Genomic DNA, 23990 nt, shown 5'->3' on the forward strand with positions numbered 1-23990 from the left:
AGCGCTTGATGTTCTCTCGGTCTGCATTGGCCACCTCAGTAGACATCTGAAATCTAATAAATGGTCTGTAAGAGGAAGCTTTAGCTCGAGCGTAACTCCGACGCGGCCTATTCAAATACGTGTAAAACGCAGAAACGGTCTTGTGAAACAACCCCGAATTTAACGAAATTTGCGACATATGAGAGAGAAAAATAAATTCTAGTGACTGTTGAAAGCGAAATTTCTATTTAGGGCTTGAATTTCGTTAAAAGCACTTTCAAAAATTCGGAAGTTGGAAAAATATAGAAGCACGAAGTTTAAAAATTAATAGCTCGGCATGAATGACAGATATCGCGCTTTTGTAAACGGCATCCATTAGACCATTCAAAGCGCACAAATTCCATTTGTCAACGTCTATCGTACGTGAATTCCTTACGGTGTGCGCAAGGGTGCTGCAAAAGCTGCAATTCCATATTACTAGATTTTTATACGTTCATGCGTAACATATCAATTTTGCCCACTTTAGATGTACTATTAGATGCAATTTACGGAATTGTAATACCATTTTTCATTGTCGAGTTACACATTTGTAAACTTGATAGGCTCAAGAGGGGGGAACTTTGGGCCAGTTGGTCCGACACGTTTAAAGAGGAAAACAACCGCGACTTCAGAAGGGACGTGGACAGGACGAGCGGTATCTAATTGACTTTTATTACCATAAAATACAAAGCAAAAGACACGTATGTAAGTGAGCCTTCTGTGGCTCTCCTAGATAAAGAAACCCGGTTTTTCATTAACCTGTGATGATTGATTTGCCCCTTGGCGCTTTCCATAGTTATCATGGGGTGCCTTCTGCCACGCGTTTCATTTTCTTCATCAGTATTTCAAGGCACGCTGCGCACAGATGCGACGTTTTGCTGCTACGTGTTTCGTGGTAATAAACCTCAGTTGCTACATACCGCTCGTCCTGTCCACTCCGTCACGCCACGTCTGAAATCGCAGTTCGTTTCCTCTTTAACTTGGTAGTTTCATTTTATGGAAATTTGCGATTTCTGCCAATTTCTAACCAAAAAAATTTAGAACCTAAATCTAAAATGTGAGAACAACAGTCACCAAATTTTCAGTTTTTCTTTTAAACGCAACAAACCTCGTCAAATTTGGTGACCTGTATGCAGAGAAGAACGAATTCTTCTTTTACATTTATTTAGACATCCGAGCTAAAGCTTCCTGTTAACTCGTTTAATAAAAAATGCAAAATGCATGCGAAAGCGCCGATTAAATGCTCAAAGCCACAGAAACAACTCGCTGCTTTGACGGTTGTCACACAGCCACACGTCGAGGTGGCCCTGGAGACCAACAACGAGACCGTCATCCGGGCGGTGATCCTCTTCGCTGAAGGCATCTTCGACGGAGAGAGCCTCGTCTGGTGAGCACGCGCACTTCTTTACCGACGCTCGGGCGAAAAGGCCTCGCTTCTTGTCCGCGCAAGCTCTCCACTTCGTTCTAACGTCGTCTCGGCAATCGCTAGAAAGGAATAATGTAGTGAAAAAACTAAATAAATTTGAAAGGAAAACATTATGCAGGCTCCCCGCACTGTGGGAATCGATGCAAGCGAAACTTTCTGTGCTGTTTGCTTTGATTGACGATATATAGCGGTGGTGCTGACGGCGAATGTTCAATTTCTTCAACGTCTAGTCCAACAGGAGAGTTGCGAGTTGATGTTAAACGTTACCGTGCGTGAACCAGCTGCTGTTTTTCTGCGTATGACACAACACACAAAGGGAGAGGTATTTGCTTGAGGCGTTGTTGTGCGCCATATTTCATAACCTTTGAGAGGGCTGACCATATTCATTGCTTCACATGGCAGATTGCATCGTGGCAGAAACATTAAACTTGGATTATGGGGCTGTACGTGCCAAAACCACAATCGGATTATGAGGCAGGCCGTATAGTGGCGGTCTCCGGATTAATTTTTAGAATGTGTTGTTATTTAACGTGTCCCTAAATCTAAGTGCACGTGCATTTGCTATTCTGCCCCGTCAAAATGCGGCTGCCGCGGTCGGGATGAAATCTGCGACCTCGAGCAATGCCATCGCCAAAAAGCTACCGCGGCGGGCACACAAGTGTTGATTTGACGTTCGACCGCTGCCCTAGTGTCCCCTAGACCCTGCAGTGCGCTTTAATTAATGCGGTTCTACTTCAGCACGCCCTGCGTAATTCGTCCGCTTGACATATTGGCACGGTATTTATATTTCAGAAATAGCAGGAACGCACCCTACCCAACCTTGAAGTTTATCCAGTTTCCCCGCAACCGCTGTCGTGACTATCGCAGTAGTGTTTTTTGCCATCTCACGTCATCTTTTACCTATACCCTCCCCCCCCCCCCCCCCCCCTGTATTTGTATGGGAACTGCGTGTGAAGAGTGGCAAGGCTGTCATTTACTCGTTTTGCGACTGCGTCGGTTCTACCCACGGTCTGCTTCCTCTCCCCCCTCCTCGCTTCCATTCTATCTAGTTTCCCTCTGGACTTGCGCGTTAGTAGAAAGCTAAGAGCTTGCAGGAGGTCACGGAAAATTACAGATGTCACAAGGCTAATGTGGCGGCGACCCGGGAGCTCCAGAGAGCATTGTGCACATTCTACGCGATGCAATCCAAACGAGCTTCTCGGGTCTCTTTTCTTCTTCGCCGCGCTCCTTCATTGTATATATACACGCTCTGAACCACCCCCCGACACGGTGTGCCAGACAGCAGCAGCAGCAGCAGCAGCAGTGGGAAAGTCGAACAAAGACAAATATATATCACCGGCGATTGTGATACTCCCTAATGCGAAATTTGAGCGCAGTTCTATAAGTGTTTCGCGATATATTGGCTGGCGTGGGCAATGTGCCTCGAGCGGCACGTTCCAAATGGACAGATGTGTGGCGCGTCTGATCGGGAGATCGCGAGAGCCAGCGCGCTTCACAGCAGTCGCCGGAGACAGACCTCCGCTCATGCAGAGCTGTATTTCCATACAGACGATGTGCGCTACTCTGGTGCCATGTCGTAGCCATCGTCGCTGCCCAGGCCGTTTTGCGCACGCTTTTCTCCTCACGCTTTCGCTCCACCAACGACGACACGTCGTCGTCGCCGGGCGCTATGGCCTTTCTTTCGCCTACCGCGTGCGCTTTCACTAGAGCGAACCATCTTTGCGGGACTGTCTCCGAAATGTCTTTAAGTCGCCTTGCTTCTTAGAAACACGGGGGCCTGAGTTTAGTGGCGGGATTCGTTGCTTCCAGCGTGTCCGAGCGTGTGACTAGCGTTGGTTCAACATGCGCATACATGCCGCGAAAATCGATCGGTAAAATGAAAGCCAACTTGTAGAAACCAATGGATTCCAGTGCAGTGCCGTTAAGGAAACAGCGACGCTTGGCGGACAGCGGCTATGTGGTGAAAAATTACGGCAGAATCCATCCTACGATGCAGTAGTATGCAATTAAAGCAACGTAGCCACACACCGTATTGCTGAAGACAGGTTTATTTAATATCTGTACTGGTCATTCTGAGACATCCTTTAGATAAGCTGGAGACGCAACGCTGGGCTGCTTTCTTGTGAATCGCTAGACCCTCGTAGCCCTTATCACACAGGACGAAACAAGGGCTCCCCCTGTAAAGCGGTCTCCATTTAGGGCTCTGACCATTTGCCAACAGCGACCAGATATCGATGAGGCAGAAGACGTCTGCGCCAGATTATCCGGGCAACTCACAGCTCCCAACAAGGTATCGCATTCCATCAGCTTCCTGCCACCACGTGACCCCCGCATGGATCTACCATTTTTTAACCATGAACTCAAAGCCAGGACCTGATGGAATTTCTCACAGAGCCTGGGTGAGCGGGCGAGGAGTATCCTGCTAGATATTGACACGCGGACTTGTCTATCTGTAACGAGTGAACGTTTTTCACCGCCTAACAAATGTTATCGCTGAGCGCGAGAGGCGCCCGCATGTATGGGAAGTTTCTCGAATGTTATCGGCGGTTCTGTTGTCACTTAAGCTTGTGTAAACTGGTTGCATGTGCGACGCGAATTGTGTAGAACTTTATGGAAGACACGCGGGCACCACCGATTACTCTGGAACGTTCGATAACTCGTGCATAAAAGTCGACGCGCTTGACCGGCACATGAGGTTTTGGATGATCGGCAACAGTGTTCGCCGCTGTCGTTGTTTCTTGAGTGTAGCCTGTTTTTGAGAGCGCAGGTTCGCCCAATAAAAGGACAAGTTTGTCATGCACAATACTGCTGCTTTCTTCACCGTCACTACCACGTGGCAATATGTATAATGAATCCTGGCGAGATGGCCAGAATTCCAAGCACAGTGAACTTTTAATGAATCAAAACACAGCTAATTTATCAATGTACGCGCATGTCATATGCGTCTGGGCGTCTGGGGTGACACGCCTACAGGTGCGCGCAAGGCTCCAAAAAGCTGCCACTCAGACCACACTTTACCTCCGCAATCAAGGCATGGAAATTTCATCTGAAAATTGTGCACTTGTGGCATTTGCGCGTACGCCTATGACGCACGACAGTGCAATAATCAATGGGCAGATAATGCCCTATGCTCGGTCATACAAATTCCTGGGTGTCATAATAGACAGAGACATCTCTCATGGAGCGCCCATGTAGCGTACATGAAACCGCGGTTGACAGGCATCTGTCACCTTTCGAAGGCATTCACTGGAAAAACCTGGGGAATGTCTACAAGTGCTATTCTCACGACGGTTCCAATGTGGGCTCGTTGGTAACGCATCTTGAATAGGTTTACGGCAGCGCGATTAAGAGACAGGACAAACGAAGACACACAGCGCCATGCGTGTCCTTGTGTGTCTTCTTTTGTCCTGCCTTTTAATCGCGCTCCCGTAAACCTGTTCAAGCGCTATGTTGCAACCATACATGATACTTTTTCTTCGCTTCTAGCAGTACAGCTTGCCGGCCAGCATTAACCAACGAAAGTAAAACAAGCCATGGTGTTTAACAAAGTGTTCTGACGCTGCAGGTTTGTTTTGGTCTTCCTCGAAGTGCGTCGGCGGCGGAAAGCTATTGCAATCGCTCGAGGACTTCTCATCAAGATCGCAGCTGAAGCAACAATGGCGCGCGTAGGGCACCTTGCATGCCCGGACCACCATCTCGCCCCCACGGAGAGGCCACGTGCCTCGCTCTGCCGAACAGTAGCCGCAAACCACGAGGCTATACCATCTTGCTTCACACCTGCCGCAAGATCTTCGACTCCTCCTTGGTACGTGCTTCGTTCAGATCAACCTGACAGTACAAGGCGCCCGGAGAAAGGCAGCATCGCCGGCTCTTAAGCAGCGTATAAGTACGGGAAGTACACACGCATATACACCGACGGCTCCGTCCAGCCGAACAGCTCTACCGCCGCATTCCAGAAAAAGCGGTATCGGCAACGAACGTGTCGACTGAGCTGCTCGTTTGGCTCACGTAGAGAAGACCCTTGCCTATCAACCTTGCTCTCCAGGACAGATGCTGCAAGGATGCTCCGCATTTTTGAACGCCGATGCACCAGATTGGAGTGGAATGAACCACATGTTATGCATGCCTGATTGCACGCCCTGGATTCCACATCCGGTCAGCGCCTGGCATGGCAAACATTCTTCAGACGGCGCAAGTTAAAACGAGCGAAGTATTCGGCGGAGCGAGAAATCAAGAAAGACGCCACACCGCAGCCCGTAAGACAAGGGAACCGGCCATCGCGCAAAACTTCACAAGGTTCATTGTGGCGGTTGAAAAAACGGAGGCGTCGCCTAATAACAAAACAGGACGCGTCTCTGCGAGTAGGGGTGCGGCTGAAAGGTTCAACCGGGCTGAGGTATGCGTGTCCGAACAGGGCCAGTCAGGCAGCGACTGCAGTGGAATACGCCGCGAGAGTGAGGGCACAGGGAGACTATTCCCGTGTTTACGGCCTCCCCTTCAAGGAGGAGAAAGCAAGCCGCGGGCACACAAAGTGGCAGGCGACGACAGAGGGCCGTGTATGCGTGACGCGCTTTGGGCGAGGCCCAAAAGCCTTCAGACGGCTATTCCATCGAGTAGTAATTGTCGAATCGGGCCAATCCATGTTTCTTGTTTGTAAATAGAGCGCGAAGCATTTTTTTCGTTTGTTAGTTATTAAGAGCTTATTAATAGCTTTTTGTTAATTTGCGACTAATCAACACCCGTCACCCCGCGATGGGCACCGTCTACGGCCATACTTAAATACCGCCTGACGTCTTCGTAGAAACAAACGCTGTCCGCGGCGAAGAAACGAGCTCCGCGGGGAAGAGGCGCGCATCGCCGCCTCATCGGGTTCGACGATGTCACTCTCGCTATTTGTCGCTGCTTGTCGCAGGCGCGCCTAAGCGAAATCTAACCGTAATTGTAATCTACAAGCAAGAAAACAACCTCGTAAATTTCACGTTTCAATTCGCTCACAATGAAGACACGCAATGAAGACAGATGACGTGCTTCACACGTGACCTATAATGAGGGATTGTATACACATGCTTGGCTGCCGACAGGCGCAAAGCGTGTGGACACTTTCCGAAAATGTCTAGTATCGTTCAAGTACCCCTTCAGACCTCCAAGACTCCTTATCAAGGGAGTTCCTCTTGACCAGGCTGATATCAGATCGGCTCCACCTGCAAAGGGTCCCTCTCTCAAGTCTCTATACGACGGCGGGGATCATCGGAGAAAATGCGTGCCACTGGCGCTGGTATGATGTCGCTGTGAGCTATATGCCGAGGTGCACGTTCAGTTTCCGAGACACACATGTGCTCCAAGTGCACGTGACCACCAGAACGCTGTTCTCGTTGTGGCGGCGGCGACATCTGCCTGCAGAACTTAAAGGGACTGACAACCAATTTTAAGGAGCCAGTTCCTCATGACGCAACGCAAAGCTCACCCTTGGTAGTGTGTGTACCTGCAGCGGTTACTTCCAAAAGAGTGTGGATATTTTGTAAGCAGAATTTTTCTATCTGAACAACCTCTAAAAATGAAAGTCCCTCCTCCAGCAATGCTCACCTCACCTGACCTTGTTTCTGCAATGAGTTATGAGCCAGGAATAAGTGATCACTTCGTGTTGCATTTTGATATACAAGCTCGTGTTCGTATTTAAAAAAAAGTGTAAATCATATCCGTGATTTCTGTGGAGCCGATGTTCAGGCTATATGACGGAAGAAATGGAACGCTTTGTTGATTAATTTATTGCTGAGTTTGACCAGCGCTCGGTCAACAAAAATTGGTTGATGTATAAAAGCAAATTACTGTATCTTATTGATCGTTATGCACCCAAAAAATTGTTCAACCTGACCAACGTTTCCCCGTGGTTCAATGCAACATTACGCCGCCTACGCAACAAAAAGAAGCGCTCGTTTCGATGCGCGAAACGTTCGAACCTCACCATACCTTGGTCGGATTATCAAGCCGCTAACGCTGCTTATGTTCGGACGGTTGCTGAAGCAAAACAAGTTTTCTTAACTGTTACGCTTCCTTCGTACTTGCGCAGTAACCCTCGTAAATTTTGGAGCGTTGTTGGCGGCAAAACTAACAGGCAAATACATTTAGAACATTCCGACATCGCTGTTCCTCCAATGAATGCTGCAATTGTGCTGAATAATGCTTTCACATCAGTTTTTCATAAAGTGTCACCTTTTCCTAACCCTTTGATTGCGGTTCGGAATCTCCCGCCCATGGACACCATTGTAATAGATTGGGACAGTGCAACAAATCTAATTAGTGGTTTAAACATACCTTCACCTGCAGGACCCAACGAAATCACGACGAAAATTCTAAAATGTACTGCCGTGTATTCATCTATTATTCTCACTAAAAAATTTTAACAGTCCTTCCAATGCTCAATTTCACCCGGCGATTGGAAAGATGGGAAGGTGGTTCCTGTTCACAAGTCAGGTACTACGCATTCACCCAAGAACTATCGCCCTTTCTCATTAAGCAGTATTCCTTGCAAAATTCTAGAACACACCATTTATTCACAGTTAATTTCCTAGAAACAAGTTCATGTTTTAAGCCTTGTCAGCACGGCTTTAGGAAGCACTTTTCATGTGAAACTCAGATATTGTCATTTACCAATGACCTGTTCTTTAATGCTGACCTAGGTTTTGATACTGACTGCATTTTCCTGGATTTTGCGAAGGCATTTGATACGGTCCCACATAATTTACTGATCCTTAAGCTCAGCAAACTTAATATTGATCCTGACGTCTTATCTTGGATTAGAGACTTCCTGACTAACAGAACACAGTATGTAACAGCTAATGATTACTCTTCTCTTTCCTCTGCTGTAACATCGGGTGTGCCGCAAGGATCGGTGCTAGGCCCACTGTTTTTCCTCATCTATATTAACGATGTCCCTGACTACATTACGTTTTCCTCTATTAAGCTCTTCGCTGACGACTGTGTACTTTACATGCATCAGATGGATTAGTAATGTTATAGTAAACTGCAAAACGATCTGAATAATGTGTCATTCTGGTGCACTAAATGGCTAATGCAACTTAACGTAACCACATGTAAAGCTATGCAAATTTCCCGCCATTTAAGATGCAGTAACACGCGCTTACACTTTCTTAACAGTAATAAGCTAACACATGTTGACTCATACAAGTATCTCGGCTTTCATATCACAAATAACCTCTCATGGCACACCCACATTGAGTACGTCTGTAATAATGCTAACCACATGTTCGGATACCTGCGTCGTAATTTTGCATCTGCGCCTTCATCCCCTAAAGTAATTCTTTACCGAACATTGGTACGCTTAAAGCTCGAACACCCATGCGCCATATGGGATCCCGCTCAAACCACTCTCTGTTGCCCTCGAATCAATCCAAAACCGTGCAGCTAGATTCATTTCATCAAATTACTCGCGTCATTCCAGCGTTACAGCAATGAAAAATGCCCTAAACTTACCAGATCTTTCATACCGTGGAAACCGCGCTCGCCTTTCGCTATTTCATAAAGTTTTCCACTTCAACACTGTATTTGAAGAGCGGCTCCTCACGCAGCCGTTTTACGTTTCATCTCGTCCAGATCATTGCTTTAAAGTAGGCGTGCACCCGCCGTGGTTGCTCAGTGGCTATGCATGGTGTTGGGAATTCCGTCTATCCCCGCGGACGTGCATTTTGGAACATTTGCTTCCGCCTTTTTCCAGTTAAGATTGGTCAGTTCTAAGCTGTTTTCTATTGTGCTATCCTGTGCTGCTTTCTCATTTCGGGCGATTACCCTATCGTTTTTCCTAAATGACTCTGCTATAACTGAACCGATGTAGTTCACAGCGTCATCTCCCTCTAAACAATTTCCTTCGGCATCGTGAATCTGTTCCTGCTTTCTGTGATTTGCTTTACCCAGCCAGCTTATACGGTTCCAGAATTTTCTTGACCTCCCTTTATTAGTTGCATCGTGAACTTCAGCCAGCCAGCGATCAGAGGACTGCTCTATTTTAGCCTGGACGAGAGCACCTGCACTTGTTGTTTCTTTTGTTTATAAGGTTCCCATTTTTGGCCTATTTCCTCTTCAGCTAACTGCGCCCTCTTTGCTTCTCTGTGTTCCCGAGATGCCAACCGTCGTTGTTCGATGGCTTCCATAATTTCCTTATTGCACCAACTTCGTGGCTTCCTCTTTCCTCTCCAGCGGTTTACTCCTTTTACTTCTTTTATTTTTGTACTAATGAGTAGTTCTAACTGATTAAATTCCCACCTTTCCATGGATGTTTTTCTATTGCTTCCTCTATGCCGGCCGCTATTTGCGCTATTTGTTCGTCATTTAATTGCGTACTCTTTTTGACTTCCCTGCATTTCTCTTTTGAGCAGGGCTCCCAACAGTAGACTAATACGCTTATGATCACTTCCGAGGCTGTACGTCCCCTCTTCGTCTATTTCCATTGTTGTGAGCTTGCTATACAACCCCTGCGACATTAAGCAGTAATCAATGGTCGTTTGTCTGTTGCGGGACTCCCACGTGATTTGTCCCTCACACTTAGTTTCTCTATTTACTATAACTAGGTTGTGTCGCTCGCAGAAGTCTAGCATCAACCTCCCATTACAATCTACGTATCCATCCAGATCCTCGATGTGGCCATTCATGTCACCCAGCAGACAAATATCGGCACCTTCTCCAAACTGCTTTATATCGTCATCGAGACACTTCACGAGATCCTTGTTCTCTTGCCTGCATTTGGCCCCTGTCCCTAAATAAACTACTCCTAGCCATGTCTCTTTACCGGCAATTGTACCCGATACCCAGACATGTTCTTTACAAGTTAACTTTATTCTTCTCCAATTTGTTCCTTGATGTATCAGCATGCCTACTCCTCCTCTCTTCCTCTCCATTGTTGTTCTATTGCTCCCTTCCCAGACGTAGCCTTCAATAAACGGTGGGTCTTCTAGATCCCTTAGATGTGCTTCGCATGGCGCGCCTATACCTACTTCTTCCTCCTTTAACTGCTGTTGTATTTCTAACCACTTCACTCTTTCTACCGCCTTGCATGTTTATGTACCTGATCCTGGTGTTAAATTTATATTTTGTAGTTTTCTTCCGGGACCTCCTAGTGACCATGTTATTGGCGTCAGCCTCTACTGTTGCACTTTCTACACTGTTTCTATCTACCCCTACGCCCTGAGGCGCAGTGGACACCATAAAAAAGCTACTGCCCGACCTGCCAGGCGCCAGCTGATCTCGGCTCCTAGCCTTCCATTAAAGTGGATGCCATGACGTGTAAAGCCTCCGCCAAAGCCTGCTCTATGCACTTCTCTGTTTATGTCTGCCACTTCAAATCCTTTCTCCTGGCTTAGCTTTCTTATCTCACAATTAACAGCCACAACGTCCTTGGCGATTTCTCCGTTCCGTCCTTGCACCTCCGGCACTGTGCATACCACGATCTGGTCTTGCTGTGCTATCGCCCTTAACCAGGCTTTGTGGCGGAACACGCCACCGCCGACGCGGTCTGCTGTGAGCACGAAGTAATAAAGCCGGTCGTGGCTGTGAGCAAGGGAGTTCACGAGGGAACGTAGTTGGAGGCCCCTTCCCACGCACCGTTCCTCACGTAAGCCCCGAGTTCTGCGAAGACCGTCTGTCCTAGGTAGGGTCCGTGGAACTGGTGCGGAAGTGTGTGTGTGTAAGCCCTCCCGCTCAAAGGCGGTTCGTCTACGATGCTTGGTCCAACGGTTCTCTCACCTAGGGATCCAGGGAGGACCAAGTGTTTATATACCGCTGTTGTGCGGCTGCTCAGTGTACTTTCTCTCGCAGTCATGCTAGGCTGATGAACTGCAACATCCTTATGTAGATACTGTAAATAGACCCATATTCCTCGATCTCGATGAGAAGCAGTCTTTCCCTTCAACAACGTCATCAGCGTGGATAAATTGGACGACGGCATGGGCCAGCTACCATCTAATTCATTCCCGACTCCAAACTTGACAACGGGTTACGAGCGGTGGGATTGACATCCATATCCTCACAACGCCTGCTTCACCTCTACCGCGGGTCGGGCTGGTATTGCACTATCTTCGGGACCGGCCCAAGTATGGGGAGTGCTTGACGCCTGCTTCACCTCCACTGCGGGTCGGGTCGGTATTGCACTAGCTCCGGCATCGGCCCACGTATGGGGAGTGCTTAACGCCTGCTTCACCTCCGCTGCGGGTCGGGTCGGTATTGCACTAGCTCCGGCATCGGCCCAAGTATGGGGAGTGCTTAACACTTGCTTCACCTCCACCGAGGGTCGGGCCGGCATTGCACTATCTCCGGTATCGGGCCACGTATCGGGAGTTTTTTGCTTACCACGCCAACGACACAAAAATTCCCTTGGACGGTAGAGGTATACAGCTTAGCTGTAAAAGTGTATTTTCTCATTAGCCGCACTCGTTCGCTGATAATGTGCCAAGGATTGGCCAACGCCAATCTGGTCCCCTACTTTTCTTAATTTTAGTTAATGATCTACCCAAATGTGTCATATCGAATTCGATTATTCGCAGATGATTGTGTTATGTATCGTAATATTAGTAATGACGCTGACCGATTTTCCTTACAAACTGATCTTGATGCGGTGATCGCTTGGTGCTCCTCGTGGTTAATGTCTTTAAATACGTCTAAAACCAAGCTAATGTCATTTACCAACAATTCCACTCGACTTCCTACCACCTACTTTCTCAATAATGCTAGAGTAGAACTTGCGCCAACTTACAAGTATCTTGGCCTTCATCTTCAGTCTGACTTAACTTGGCATTACCAGTTAACACCGCCTTAGCATCAGCTATCCGAGCACTCGGTCTTCTTAAGCGTAACCTCAAACCTTCACACTTAAATCACACGTAACCTTCACACTTAAATAAACTTGCTTATATCACGCTGATCCGCTCAAAAATTGAATATGCTTCTGCCATATGGGATCCTGATCAAGCATACACAATCAACAACATTGAATCTCTGCAAAACCGTGCTGTTCGCTTCATCTTTTCCGATTATTCACGCTTCACCAGCGTCACATCGTTAAAACAACGTGCCGAGTTGGAATCACTATCACGTCGACGCCAGTTTGCTCGCCTAACCTTATTTCATAAACTTTATCACCATTCCACGCTTCACGATTACTTCTTTTTACCACCCCCTGCAGTTTTCCCGCGCCGTGACCACGCTAACAGAGTAAAACGCATATTGTGCCGCTCATCGCTCTACGCAGAATCATTTATTCCTCGCACAATAATAGAATGGAATAACCTACCATCACGCACAGCTACTGAAGTTAACTTACCATCTTTCCAAACCTTGTTGCAAGAAAACTGTTAGTGGTAGCAAATTAGTTATTACTCATTGTTATATGCACATATTTACATATTATGTAAAATGTTCTTGTGTGTTCATGGCTAAGTGCATATACCCCTTGTTCATATCTATTTATTTTATGTTCCTTGTGTGTGTGTGTGGGGGGGGGGGTTATTTCATGTAGTTTTATTTCTTGCGTATATCTCATGTTTGTGCCCCCCGCCCCTATATAATACCCTCGCGTGAGGGCCCTTAGGGGTAATGTAAATAAATAAGCGCCAGTCCTTACGTGATCCGTTCGCAGCGCCTGTCCGGCGTTTTCTCGCTAGTTGCTCGATGTGTGCTGCTCGTCGGCCGTGCGCGTCGTGCACGCAGGCCAGCTGCGTCATCAGTGCAACAGCGATCGAGCAACGGCTGGCCTCTGACGTCACTCGCACTCTCGTCCGTCGTGCACTGCCAAGGCACCGCTTTGTCGAAAGCGGACGCGTTGACCATGTGGCCACGGATATGCCGTGCAATTTCAGCTTGAAATGCCTAATTTGTGCCGGCTACAGTGCGGCTTTTCGCGTTGCACCTGAATTACCTCTTCCGATATCTCCATCCGCGCCGCCAGCGTAACTGTGCTGCACGCAACTAAGCTTGGCGAACAGCCAGCATGCGTCTCACCTGACCTCCTCTGGTGTATGGTAGCGCACGCCGGCGAAAGCCTTGTTCCGCGCGTCGCTACCCATGGCTTGTCACTCGCTCGCAGCGGCGCGCCACTCTCCACCGCTCCGAGAACAAATCAAGTATGGCCACGTGGTGACGCCGGGCCATGGCGCCAGGCGGGTCCCAACGCGAGCGCCGCCTGTAGTGGAACGGGACATCTGCGAGTTCACGCAGAAATAAAGTGATAACAACACATGCGTGTAGAAAGCGGTACGAAATAAGACAACCGTGTCTCAAGTGGGGACCTTTGGTCGCAGCAGCACGGTGTCTTTCGAAACAGCTTGACAAGCAGCTCACACAGTATGCTGCCGGAGAAGCAGAAGTTGTTCCAGGAGAAATCGCGGAATCGTTTGCACACAGCAGAAGCGGTAACGTTGGAAGAGTGTACCAGACTATAAGACTCGTTGAGGAAATGTTTGATTTTTTTTTTGCTTTTGTGGTTGTAAGAAGAATAAAAAAAAATTATGCGGGTCCCACGCACTGTGGGTATCTATGTAAGCGAAGCTTTCTGTGTTGTTTGCTTTGATTGACGCTAATTAGCGGTGATGTTGACGGCGAGCGTTTAATTTATTGAACGTTTATTTAAACACGAGAGTGGTAAGTTGCAAAACGTTATCTTGCGTGCACCACTGCTATTTGTACGTGTGGTTCACAGAACATACAGGCGGAAGTGTTTGCTTGAGTTCTTGGTGTGCGCCATACTTCATAACTTCTGAGAGAGTTGAGCATACTCATTGCCTCACATTGCACATCGCATCGTGGCAGAAGTATTAAACTTTAATAGGGATTGTGTGGCTGTGCATGCCAAAACTACAATCAGATTATGAGGCCCGCCGTAGTGGCGGACTCCGGACTAATTTTGACACCGCGGTGTTCTTAGCCGTGTCCCTAAATCTAAGTGCACGAGCGTGTTTTTTTTTTTTTGTGTGTGTGCCCCCGTCGAAATGCGGCTGCCGTGGTCGGGATCAAACCCGCGACTTCGAGCAATGCGACAGCCGCAGAGTTGCCGCTGCGGGCACAGAAGTGCTGATGTATGACAGCGATATGGCTGACGCCAGACATGGACGACGAACGAAGAACGTTTATTGAACAGTAGGCAGGAATATACATAGGCCCGAGAGGCGTGATAACGCAGCACGGAATCATGGTTCTTCCAAGACCGCGATGACGTCACAACACAGCGTCGCGCTATCACATTACTTCCCCCCCCCCACCCCCACAGGCTCTACTTAAAACTTCTCGTGTCTGAACCGATCCGGTTGCTTGCGCAAACGAGTGCTTCTACGGAGGATTGGTTCATCCCTTCAAGGTGGCGTTGGCTCTGACACTTGCAGCTGCCCTGGGCTTTGCTGTGGTGCCAAGTCTGTACTAACAGAGGTCGGCACTACGTCATCCAGTAGAGGAGGTTGAATAGTTGTCGGACTCTGTCCTTCTGGTACTCGAGCTGATAGAGCCCTTTCATTAGGTAACGGACCGCCGAGTAGAGGCCGACAATTTGACGGTTCTGTTGCAACTGGTCGCTCTGGGGCTGCCGCTGGATCAGCATGGTGTGGGCGTAGGTGGTCGGCCTGGGTGAATCGAAGATGCCTGTGCACTTCCACAACATACGTCACAGCACTCACAACTTGTTGAACCACACCTGCCTCCCAAGAGGAACGTTCCCCTCGCAGCGTCTTCACGTACACGCGATCCCCTTCGCGAAACACACGATTAGCACCACGCGACACATCACGCTTGTTTTTCATGTCAGCTCGCTTTTGCCGCATGTCATCGACAAAGCTGGGCTTGAGCGAAGAAAGCTTCGTGCGCGGTTGACGCCTAAGAAACAACTGCGCCGGTGTTTGCCCCGTCAAACTGCTTGGTGTATTTCTGTAGGCGATAAGAAAATTATCCACACACTCCTGAAGCGATCGCACGCGAGTCACACCACGCTCCATGACTTGCTTTAACAGCGCCCGTTTTATCGTGTGAACGGTGCGCTCCGCCGCACCATTGGACGCGGGGTGATATGGCGGGGCACGGACATGCTTCACACCAGTGCGCTCTAAGAAGTCCGAGAACTCAACAGACTTGAACTGAGGCCCGTTGTCATTGAATAACGTTTCAGGCAGCCCGCAGGCTGCAAAGACATTTCTTAGTCTCTCAACCGTCTTCGTGGTAGACGTTGAGGACATCGGCCAAACTGCCACCCATTTAGAAAAAGAATCAACTAAAACAAGGAACATGTGAGAATTGTTGCATGCAAAATCAACGTGAACTCGTGCCCAACACTTCGATGGGTAGCTCCACGGATGGAGCGGCACAGATTGGGCAGCTGGTTGGACTGCCCGGCAGATTTTGCATTTCCTGACGTACATCTAGATGGTTTGATCCAGACCCGGTCACCATACAAAGCTTCTGGCTAGCATTTTCATGCGAGTGCTGCCAGGGTGCTCATCATGAAGCAAGTTTAACACGCGTTCTCTGAACTGATCCGGCATTACTACCCGAGTGCCCCATGTTGGGCACCCTTGCTCAAGGGACAATTCATAACGGCGCACGTGATATGCCTTCATTTCTTCCGGGTATTGGTTTGGCCAACCATTTAGTGTGTATTAGACACACGACTCAAAGTCAAGTTGCGCTTTGTGGCCTTAGCAACATCCGCAGCATATAACGACAGGCTCTCGAAAACTGCCAAGCATTCATCTGCAACATCAGTTTCCTTCTCAGCCTGCGGCAGTCTGGACAGCACATCCGCTACTTCCAGGTTCTTGCCTTTGCGGTACTTAAGCCGATAACTGTAGGCAGCAAGTATCATGACCCAACGCTGCATGCGCACTGCGGCCAAAGTAGGCGTTGGTTTGTCCTGGCCAAGGGTTCCCAGCAATGACTGATGGTCGGTGTAAAGTGTAAATTCCCGGCCGTATAAATACCGATGGAATTTCTTCAACCCAAAAACTAAAGCCAAGGCTTCGCGCTCACATTGCAGGTACTTCATTTCTGCAGCTGTCAGCGTTCGGGAGGCAAAAGCTATGGGACGTTCGCTGCCGTCTGGCATCTTATGAAAGATACGAGCGCCCAAGCCATAAGATGCGGCGTCGCAAAGCATGCCGACAGGCTTATTGACATCGTAGAAGGTCAGCACTTTGCTGCTTGTGAGCAGCTTTTTGGTGGATCGGAACAAGTCGCGGCATTCTGTAGACTATGACCACTCTTGATTTGTTTTTAGAAGCTGGTAAAGTGGCTGTGCTACTGTGGACACGTTATCCAAAAATTTTAAATAAAAATTCAACATTCCAAGATGCGCCTTCAGTTCGGAGACTGAAGTTGGCTCCGGCGCTTCCAGGATTGCCTGTACTTTGGCGTCAGTAGGGTAAATGCCCTCCGCAGTCACTTTGTGACCCAAATAGGTCACTGAGCTTTGAAAGAAACGACACTTGTCGACATTCAGTGTAATGTTGAAGGCACACAACCTCTGCAAGACACGCTCAGGCGTCTTTTGACAGTCATCCATGTCTGACCCTGCTACAATGACGTCATCAATGTAGCAGCCAACTCTCGGAATGCGCTTCAACACTTCATCCATTAGGGCTTGGAAAATGGCTGGAGCGCTCGCCACACCGTACGGAAGGCGTTGAAATTCAAAAAGTCCCGAACTAGTGTTAATGGTCAAAAGTGGTCTGGCTTCTGGAGCGAGCGGCACTTGCTGGTATGCAGCAGAAAGATCAAGCACACAAAATATCTTTCTACCTGCTTGTGTTGAATACAAGTCCTCTGGTCGTGGTAGCGGGTAGTGTTCGGTTTTCAACAATGGGTTTACCGTAACATTATAATCCCCGCATATCCGCAGGCTGCCATCTTTGTTCTGCACCACTACAACCGGTGTTGCCCAGTCACTGTGTGCAACTTGCCGAAGCATGCCCGTCGCTACCATTTGGGCGAGTTGTTTTGCTACGCTTTCCCGCAGCGCGAAGGTAACTGACCGCGCGCGACTAAAAACTGGAGCAGCATTCCGGTTCAGCACCATTTTCGCCGTACTGTCCCCAACGTGCTCGAGAACACCGCGCAGTGCTTCGACGCGGTTTCCTCCCGAAATGTGGCCGATCTGCTGCCGCCGAAGGCGTTCAAGCCAGTTGCGACCCGACAGTGTCGGCGGCAGCGGCCTCCCGTTATCGCGCGATACGAAGATTCAGGTTCCGATTGCCGTAGAAGACCAATACGACACAGCGGCCTTTCAAAGATAGCTGCTCTCCCGTGCGCAATGGCATGCTAGTGGGCACACACTTGCGGAAAGACAGAATTGCACACACTCTCAGGAACAATCGAAACAGCCGCGCCAGTGTCGATCTACATTCTCAATGGCTTGCCTTCCAACATTTACTTCGTAACTTGATCGCGTCAAGTTTTTCAAATAGTACACGTCTAACTCTTCTCCCTTGTCCTCAGTGTCACCCACTGTATTCAGGAGCTTTGCCTTAGGGCACATTTTCTGCAAGTGACCGATTTTTGAACACTTACGGCATTTAAAATTTTTGTACCAACACTTCTGCGATTCGTGCTTCCTGCCACATCTTTCACAAGAGGCTTTTACTGACACCTGGTCAGGAAACTTGGACATTCTTTCGTTCCTTGCGCTCTTTCTCTTAGCCTGCAAAGAATGTAGCGATAAGTTTGCTACTCTTGTTTGCATTATAGGGAGCTGGCGTCTTCTGCCGCCAGCTCCCGATCCAATGCAATTTTGCACGCCCCCTCAAAGGTTAATTTCTCTGCAGTGAACAATGCGCGCTGGCTTTACTCATTCCGCAAGCATGCAACCAATCTGTCCCGTAACGATAACGCATCTTGCAAGAATGTGCCAAAGTCGCACTTCCTGGCCAAGTGTTTCAGTTCAACAATAAGCACTACCACACCTTGTACGCGGCGATTGAACTTGCAATGTTCGGCAATCACAGAGCTTTTCGGGCAGTAATGGGTTTTAAGCAACCGCTGTACCTCAGCATACGTTTGTTCGGCGGGCGTTTTCGGAACACTCAGATTTTTCAGCACCTCATAGGCTTCTGCGCCAATAACTCAAAAATACAGACAGTTTTTTTTTCCTCAGCGATTTCGTTCGCGCCGACAAAAAGTTCAAAACGTTCCACGTATGATTCGAAGTTGTGAGTTTTATCGTCGAACTCCGCTACTTTCCCGTAAGAAGGCATTTTGACAGTACTCATCACACGTTGCGTCCGAAGTAGTCCATTCCTCCCGTCAGCACTTGCGATAGACTTCTGTCGACACCTCCGTTGGCTGTCGTGCACCTTGAACACGTACAGCTCAGTCGACGAACATTCCGAGTGCTCTTTCCGCGTAGAACGCTGCTTCCGCTGCAGTGGCGAGCCAGCTCCGCGCGTGGGCGAAGTGCCTCGTCGCCAGATGACACGGACGACGAACGTTTATTGACCAGCACGCATGGATATATATATATATATATATATATATATATATATATAGGCCCGAGAGGCGTGATAACGCAGCACGGAATCATGGTTCTTCCAAGACCGCGACGACGTCACAACACAGCGTCTCGCTATCACAGACAGCTTCCGTAATGTCGCCTAGACCCTACGGGGTGATGCAATGCAGCTTTGCTTCCGCACGCACTGGGTAAGTTGACCAATCGACAAATTTCCGTGGTGTTTATTTTTAAGAAATGACAGAAAAGCACCGTAACGTACTTTGAACTTAAATTTAACTTGTGTGCCCGCAACCGCTGTTGCGTCTGTCGTAGTAAAGCCCAAAGCAGTAGCATTTCCTTGCCTTCTCACGTCACCTTTACCATATAATAATAATAATAATAATAATAATAATAATAATAATAATAATAATAATAATAATAATAATATCTTTATTTGCATCCGAAAAACACGATGCCGGAGGCCTACAGAGAAAGCTGTCGCATTGCAGCTTGACAAGGCCGCAGGCCCCCGCACTGGCAACTTCACGTAGAAGTAAGCAAATTATATAATATATATGAGTTATAATCAGCACTCACTGAAATCCATGCATACAAAGAGATAAAACTCATTCCATATTCAGACATCGTCACACAAATTACAGGTTATGAAGTACAAACATTCAGCTTTCAAGACACTGTTTATCCATACAAGAACGCCACCAGAGACCAGCGCACACAAAATGCACCGCAGAAAGCGCAGATAACTCCGCAGTGAAAGTGCAGCAAAAATACACTAACTATGCTAGTCTTGTTTCCCTTTTTGTCTTCTTCTTCTACGCACTAAAGTATTTTCGAAGGTCCGCAAAAGTAATTTTGTCGGGCTCTATATTTTGTTTCTGTAGTGTATTCAATAAGCTTGGCAGCCGGTTTTTTAATAACGTCCCCTTCCTCGCCCTTCTTGTATGGTAAGTGCAAGCGAAGAGTGGCGAGGCTGTTATTCACTCGCTTCGCATCTGCCTCGCTTCTATCCATTATCTGTCTCTTCTCGACCATTTCATCTAGCTTCCCTCTGGCCTTGCACGTTAGTACAAAGGTAAGCGCTGCTGCACTGCTTATGCGGGGGGAGGTGACGGATAATTACAGCCCCCAAGAGGCTAACGTGGCGACGCCTAAGGGAGCTCCAGAGGGCACTGTGTACATTCCACGCGGTGCAAAGGTCTAAACGAGTTTCTCGCGTCGCTTTTCCATTTCCTCTCTGCCGCGCTCCTGTCATGTATACACGCGCTCTGAAGCACCCCCTCGAAGCGGTGTGCCAGACAGCAGCAGAAGCGGGAAAGGCGAAGGAAGAGGAAAAGAAAGCTTCGCTTAAAAAAAAGAGTGTGTCGAGAACTGTGTTAACCGCACCGTATAGTCTGCCGAAACCTTCATCAGCAGGGAGAGAGGTGGGCGCGATACCACCAACTCATTAATGAGTTGCCTAAAATGTTCGCGCGGCTATAGTCCCCGAAGCGCTACTCTTCGCGCGACACGTGAAGGTTTTTCTGACGCGGCCGATCGGCCTCGCACCCTCACATTCTGAGTGGCATCGGATTTCGCGAACTGTACATGGTCGGTGCACACCGCCCAGTAGCGTAGAACTGCAGAAGCTCGCCCCCCCCCCCCCTCCCGCTGCAGTGCAAGCGTTTATTGTAAAGTTTATTACAATAAGATCTTTAAACCGCACTGCGTTACATTTTATAAATTTAACGCTGCCCTGGACATTCACGTTTTTGAAAAGTTTATACCCTTTTGGTTGTATCTTGTCCCACAACACGAAAGGCTTGCGCGTTATCAGCGTGACACAGCATTCTCGACAGGAGAGTAGCGAGCGCAGCGTTTTCAAGAAAGGAAACGCAAGCAAGGCAGATGATTGTCGTTGTGGAACAAATATACACCTCAAAGGGTGCAACTGTTTAAGAGTGAGTTCAGAGAGAGAGAGTGTGTAAACGGTTCATTTGGCATCATGTGATTGGTCCGTATTGTGCTTGCGCCAGCGGCTGTAAAAGACAGCGGTGCGGCACCGCAAGCTATGAAGACGTCACCCACCTGTCAATAATTTTCAAAGCGAACCCATCGTCGGCTCAGAGCGGAACCGGCGAAGAGGTAGTTCGCTTTGCTTGGCTGTTGGCTTCCTGCCATGGCCGCGCGCACCGTCCGCGCTGCCCCCCCGGAGACAACGCTATAGCCGGACACCCGCGCGGGTGCTTGCGTTGGTGGCTACCGCTCGCTGGCGTTGCTCTTTCGGTGTCGACGACGGCTAGAGGTGCGTTCGATGAGGTGGCGGAAAATTATGTGCACTGTCACAGTCGGCTTTCTAGGCAGACCTCTAGCTGGCTACGCTACGAACCGGAGGAGACTCGGGTACAAGCGCGCCAGCGGCCGTTCCGCGGAGGAATTGCGCGCTGCGGTACCTGGCCACTGGCCTGCAGGTCCGTCGGAAGCGAATCATTATTCGGAATGGACTGGATATCTGTGGCCGACACTGTCCACGAAGTTGCTCTCGCAATTACTGTGCTAGCTGGTAGATAGGCTGAGTCAGGTTTCCTGTGACTGTGGCTGTCAAAGCCAATGCCAAGGAAATATTTGCACGGCGAGGTCGAATTCCTCGTGCTATCACCAGCGTCCATAGCTCGCAGATGGCCATTCAGCAGCCAGAAGGCTTCCAACCAGGCAGCTCCAGCACTTCCCTTATTCGGCCAATAAGACTGTGGAGTCAGAGTATGGAGACCTCTTATATATGGCTGCCGTTTTTTTTTTTTGCTCTATTTCGGTAGCGCCGCACTTCCATTCTCAATTTCACAGTGTATACAGCGCGTGCCGTCAGCACCACGCTCTTCGATTCTACTTCGCGCAGACAATGCAGGGCCCGTATACTGCAATGTTTGATTTCACGTTCCATTGTTTTTATCACGCGACGCGCCGACAGGCATATCGCAGCGGTAAGAGAAGCAGAGCTGCGTGCGATTCGTGTTCGAACACGTGACGAAGGGTGAGAGTTTGACACGGGCAAAGATGGCCCTACAGGAGCCACTTCACGGCTCTCTTGCACTCGCTACTTAGGAAGTGGAAGCAGACGACATGGCGCTGCCAACTCATTTACGCTTATACAACACGGCCTGTCAACTGATAATTTAAAAAATTACTTTAATAAACTGCTTGAAGCATTGCGTAAACGGCCGGCACCACGCGTCTATACTTTAAAACTTGCAACATTCAACTTATATTTAATGAGAAAGAAGGAACGTTGTAAAAATAACTATGTGGTGCTCTTTCCTTAGCGCGCACCCAGTGCTCGCTACGGAATTCCACGGGTGGTCCGAATTAACCCGAGGTTTCCCACTACGTGTCGTGCCTCGTAATCCTATGGTGATTCTGTCACGTAAAACATCAGCATCTAATTTTTTTTTAAACCTTGTGCCCTTCTTGGACTATAGCGCGCAGTACGAGGACGCGTACTCGAGAGGTGGCGCCCCCTTCTTCCTTTTTCCAACTTTCCTAGGCAACGACGAGGTTGTATTTGAAGAAAAAAAGAGCATGAGAGAGACCCAGGTGGAAAAGGAGCTCGTGCTGACAAATTTCAACTGGGAGAAAGCCGAAGAGAAAATGCCTAAGTGGCACAGTCAAAGGGCTAGACGAGATTCCCGTTAGGCTGATTAATGAACTAGGACCAAAAAGTAAGGAAGCTCTGGTGATAGCAGTGGAAAAAACGTTTAAAGATAGACGAATACCAGACAGTTGGCGACAAAGTAGGATGAATTTATAAAGGGGAAGAAAGATCGAATTCACTCGTATAGACCGTTGATCATTACACAAGTGTATAGGTCACAAGTGTGTAGGAAAAGGACCGACACCATCAGTGGCTTCACAAAGACTGAAAACAACTACCAGCCTGCCAATTACTCATTTAATTCACTTAAAATTTACTTTAGCTACTAGTACAGCTATACTTATACCCAGACATTACTGAGGAAAAATATTTATGAACACAGGCATCATATCTTCAATTGCTACATGTCAGGTAGATGCAGCACCTTGTTGCGGGCAACTGTAGAGATGAAAGTTTAATTTGGAGTACTGAAGACAGATGTCTGCAGCAGAGAATAATTGCAGAAATTAATGTGCAACACTAACTCAAACATTAACAAGACAAAGTCTGTTCAATGTGCTGAATTCACAAGGCATGGATGAGACAAGCACAATGATAAAAATTGACAAAGCCATTCTTTTGCAGCCTCAGCCCAAGCAGCTTGTTGTGCCTTCATATAGATTGCAAGACTAACACATGCTTGCAGCCAGAGAGATGCCCCCAAAACGTTGCTGCATTCTAGAAGGTGAAGAACAAATGGCATTGGAAGTATCCACGTCTAACCAGATCTGTGGTTGAAGGGCAGACAAAATGACAAATATATTGAAACGTCAAATAGAGTTTAAAAACTACAGGTGCTGTCCATGTTTAATAGAGCTGCTTTTACAGTTCCTGCACTATATCTTCAAGATGTTATCGCATAAGTTTGCACAGTGGCTGACAATATGAAAAGTGCTGGTAGGCATCAAGCTTTTACTGCAGGCTGATGGCAGGACTGACAGCTGTTGAGACACTGTTCGGTAACATGCGAAAGTGAATAAGTGCTTTATTCGTCCTAGTCAATTACGGAATGGACCTCAGACAAGAAAGGCGATAAACAAGTAGCTTGAGGACATCTGGGACCCCGAAAACAAATACAGGCATATATTATAAATGGACGGCCCACAGGCATAATTTATGCCAGCAGGCATAAATTGTGCCTACAGGCATATCATACGAAGCTCTGCACAGAGCACAGCAGACATAATGTAGATCCTAATACAGAACACTAAGAATGCAGGAACCGTGTTGCAGTAACTGCAATATTGACATGTGTACTTTATCGGGCGACCACGTTTCGCCGCTTAACAAATGTAATCGCACAGCGAGGGACGCGCCTGCATGTATCCGACGTTTCTGGAAAGTTATCGATGCTTCTACCCGGCTGTCTGTTGTCGCCGATCCTCGTGTTATCTGAT

At 48.2% G+C, this 23990-nt stretch overlaps 2 protein-coding genes across 8 annotated transcripts in view; one reads left to right on the forward strand and one right to left on the reverse strand.

Moving 5' to 3' along the window:
* LOC135909196 (sodium-dependent glucose transporter 1A-like) overlaps nt 1-18883 on the reverse strand; it is a 115824-nt gene extending 96941 nt beyond the window's left edge. The window contains exons 1-2 of one of the 2 annotated variants that reach the window (XM_065441035.2): nt 18684-18883; nt 13448-13628 (exon numbers count right to left, since the gene is read on the reverse strand). In XM_065441035.2, coding sequence (XP_065297107.1) covers nt 13448-13512 — 65 coding nt within the window. In that variant the 5' untranslated portion in view covers nt 13513-13628; nt 18684-18883. Of the gene's footprint in view, nt 1-13070; nt 13355-13447; nt 13629-18683 lie in introns of those variants that run through there. The other variant, XM_065441034.2, reaches the window with a different exon arrangement.
* The window catches only part of LOC135909194 (BBSome complex member BBS2-like), a 147999-nt gene that overhangs the window by 51736 nt on the left and 72273 nt on the right, over nt 1-23990 (forward strand). For all 6 annotated transcript variants that reach the window (XM_065441025.2, XM_065441027.2, XM_065441029.2 and 3 more), the window contains one exon: nt 1308-1405. In XM_065441025.2, the coding sequence (XP_065297097.2) occupies nt 1308-1405 (98 nt within the window). The remainder of the gene's footprint in view (nt 1-1307; nt 1406-23990) is intronic.

This window comes from Dermacentor albipictus, chromosome 9 (assembly GCF_038994185.2).
Source record: "Dermacentor albipictus isolate Rhodes 1998 colony chromosome 9, USDA_Dalb.pri_finalv2, whole genome shotgun sequence".
In the NCBI taxonomy this organism is placed as follows: Eukaryota; Metazoa; Arthropoda; class Arachnida; order Ixodida; family Ixodidae; genus Dermacentor; species Dermacentor albipictus.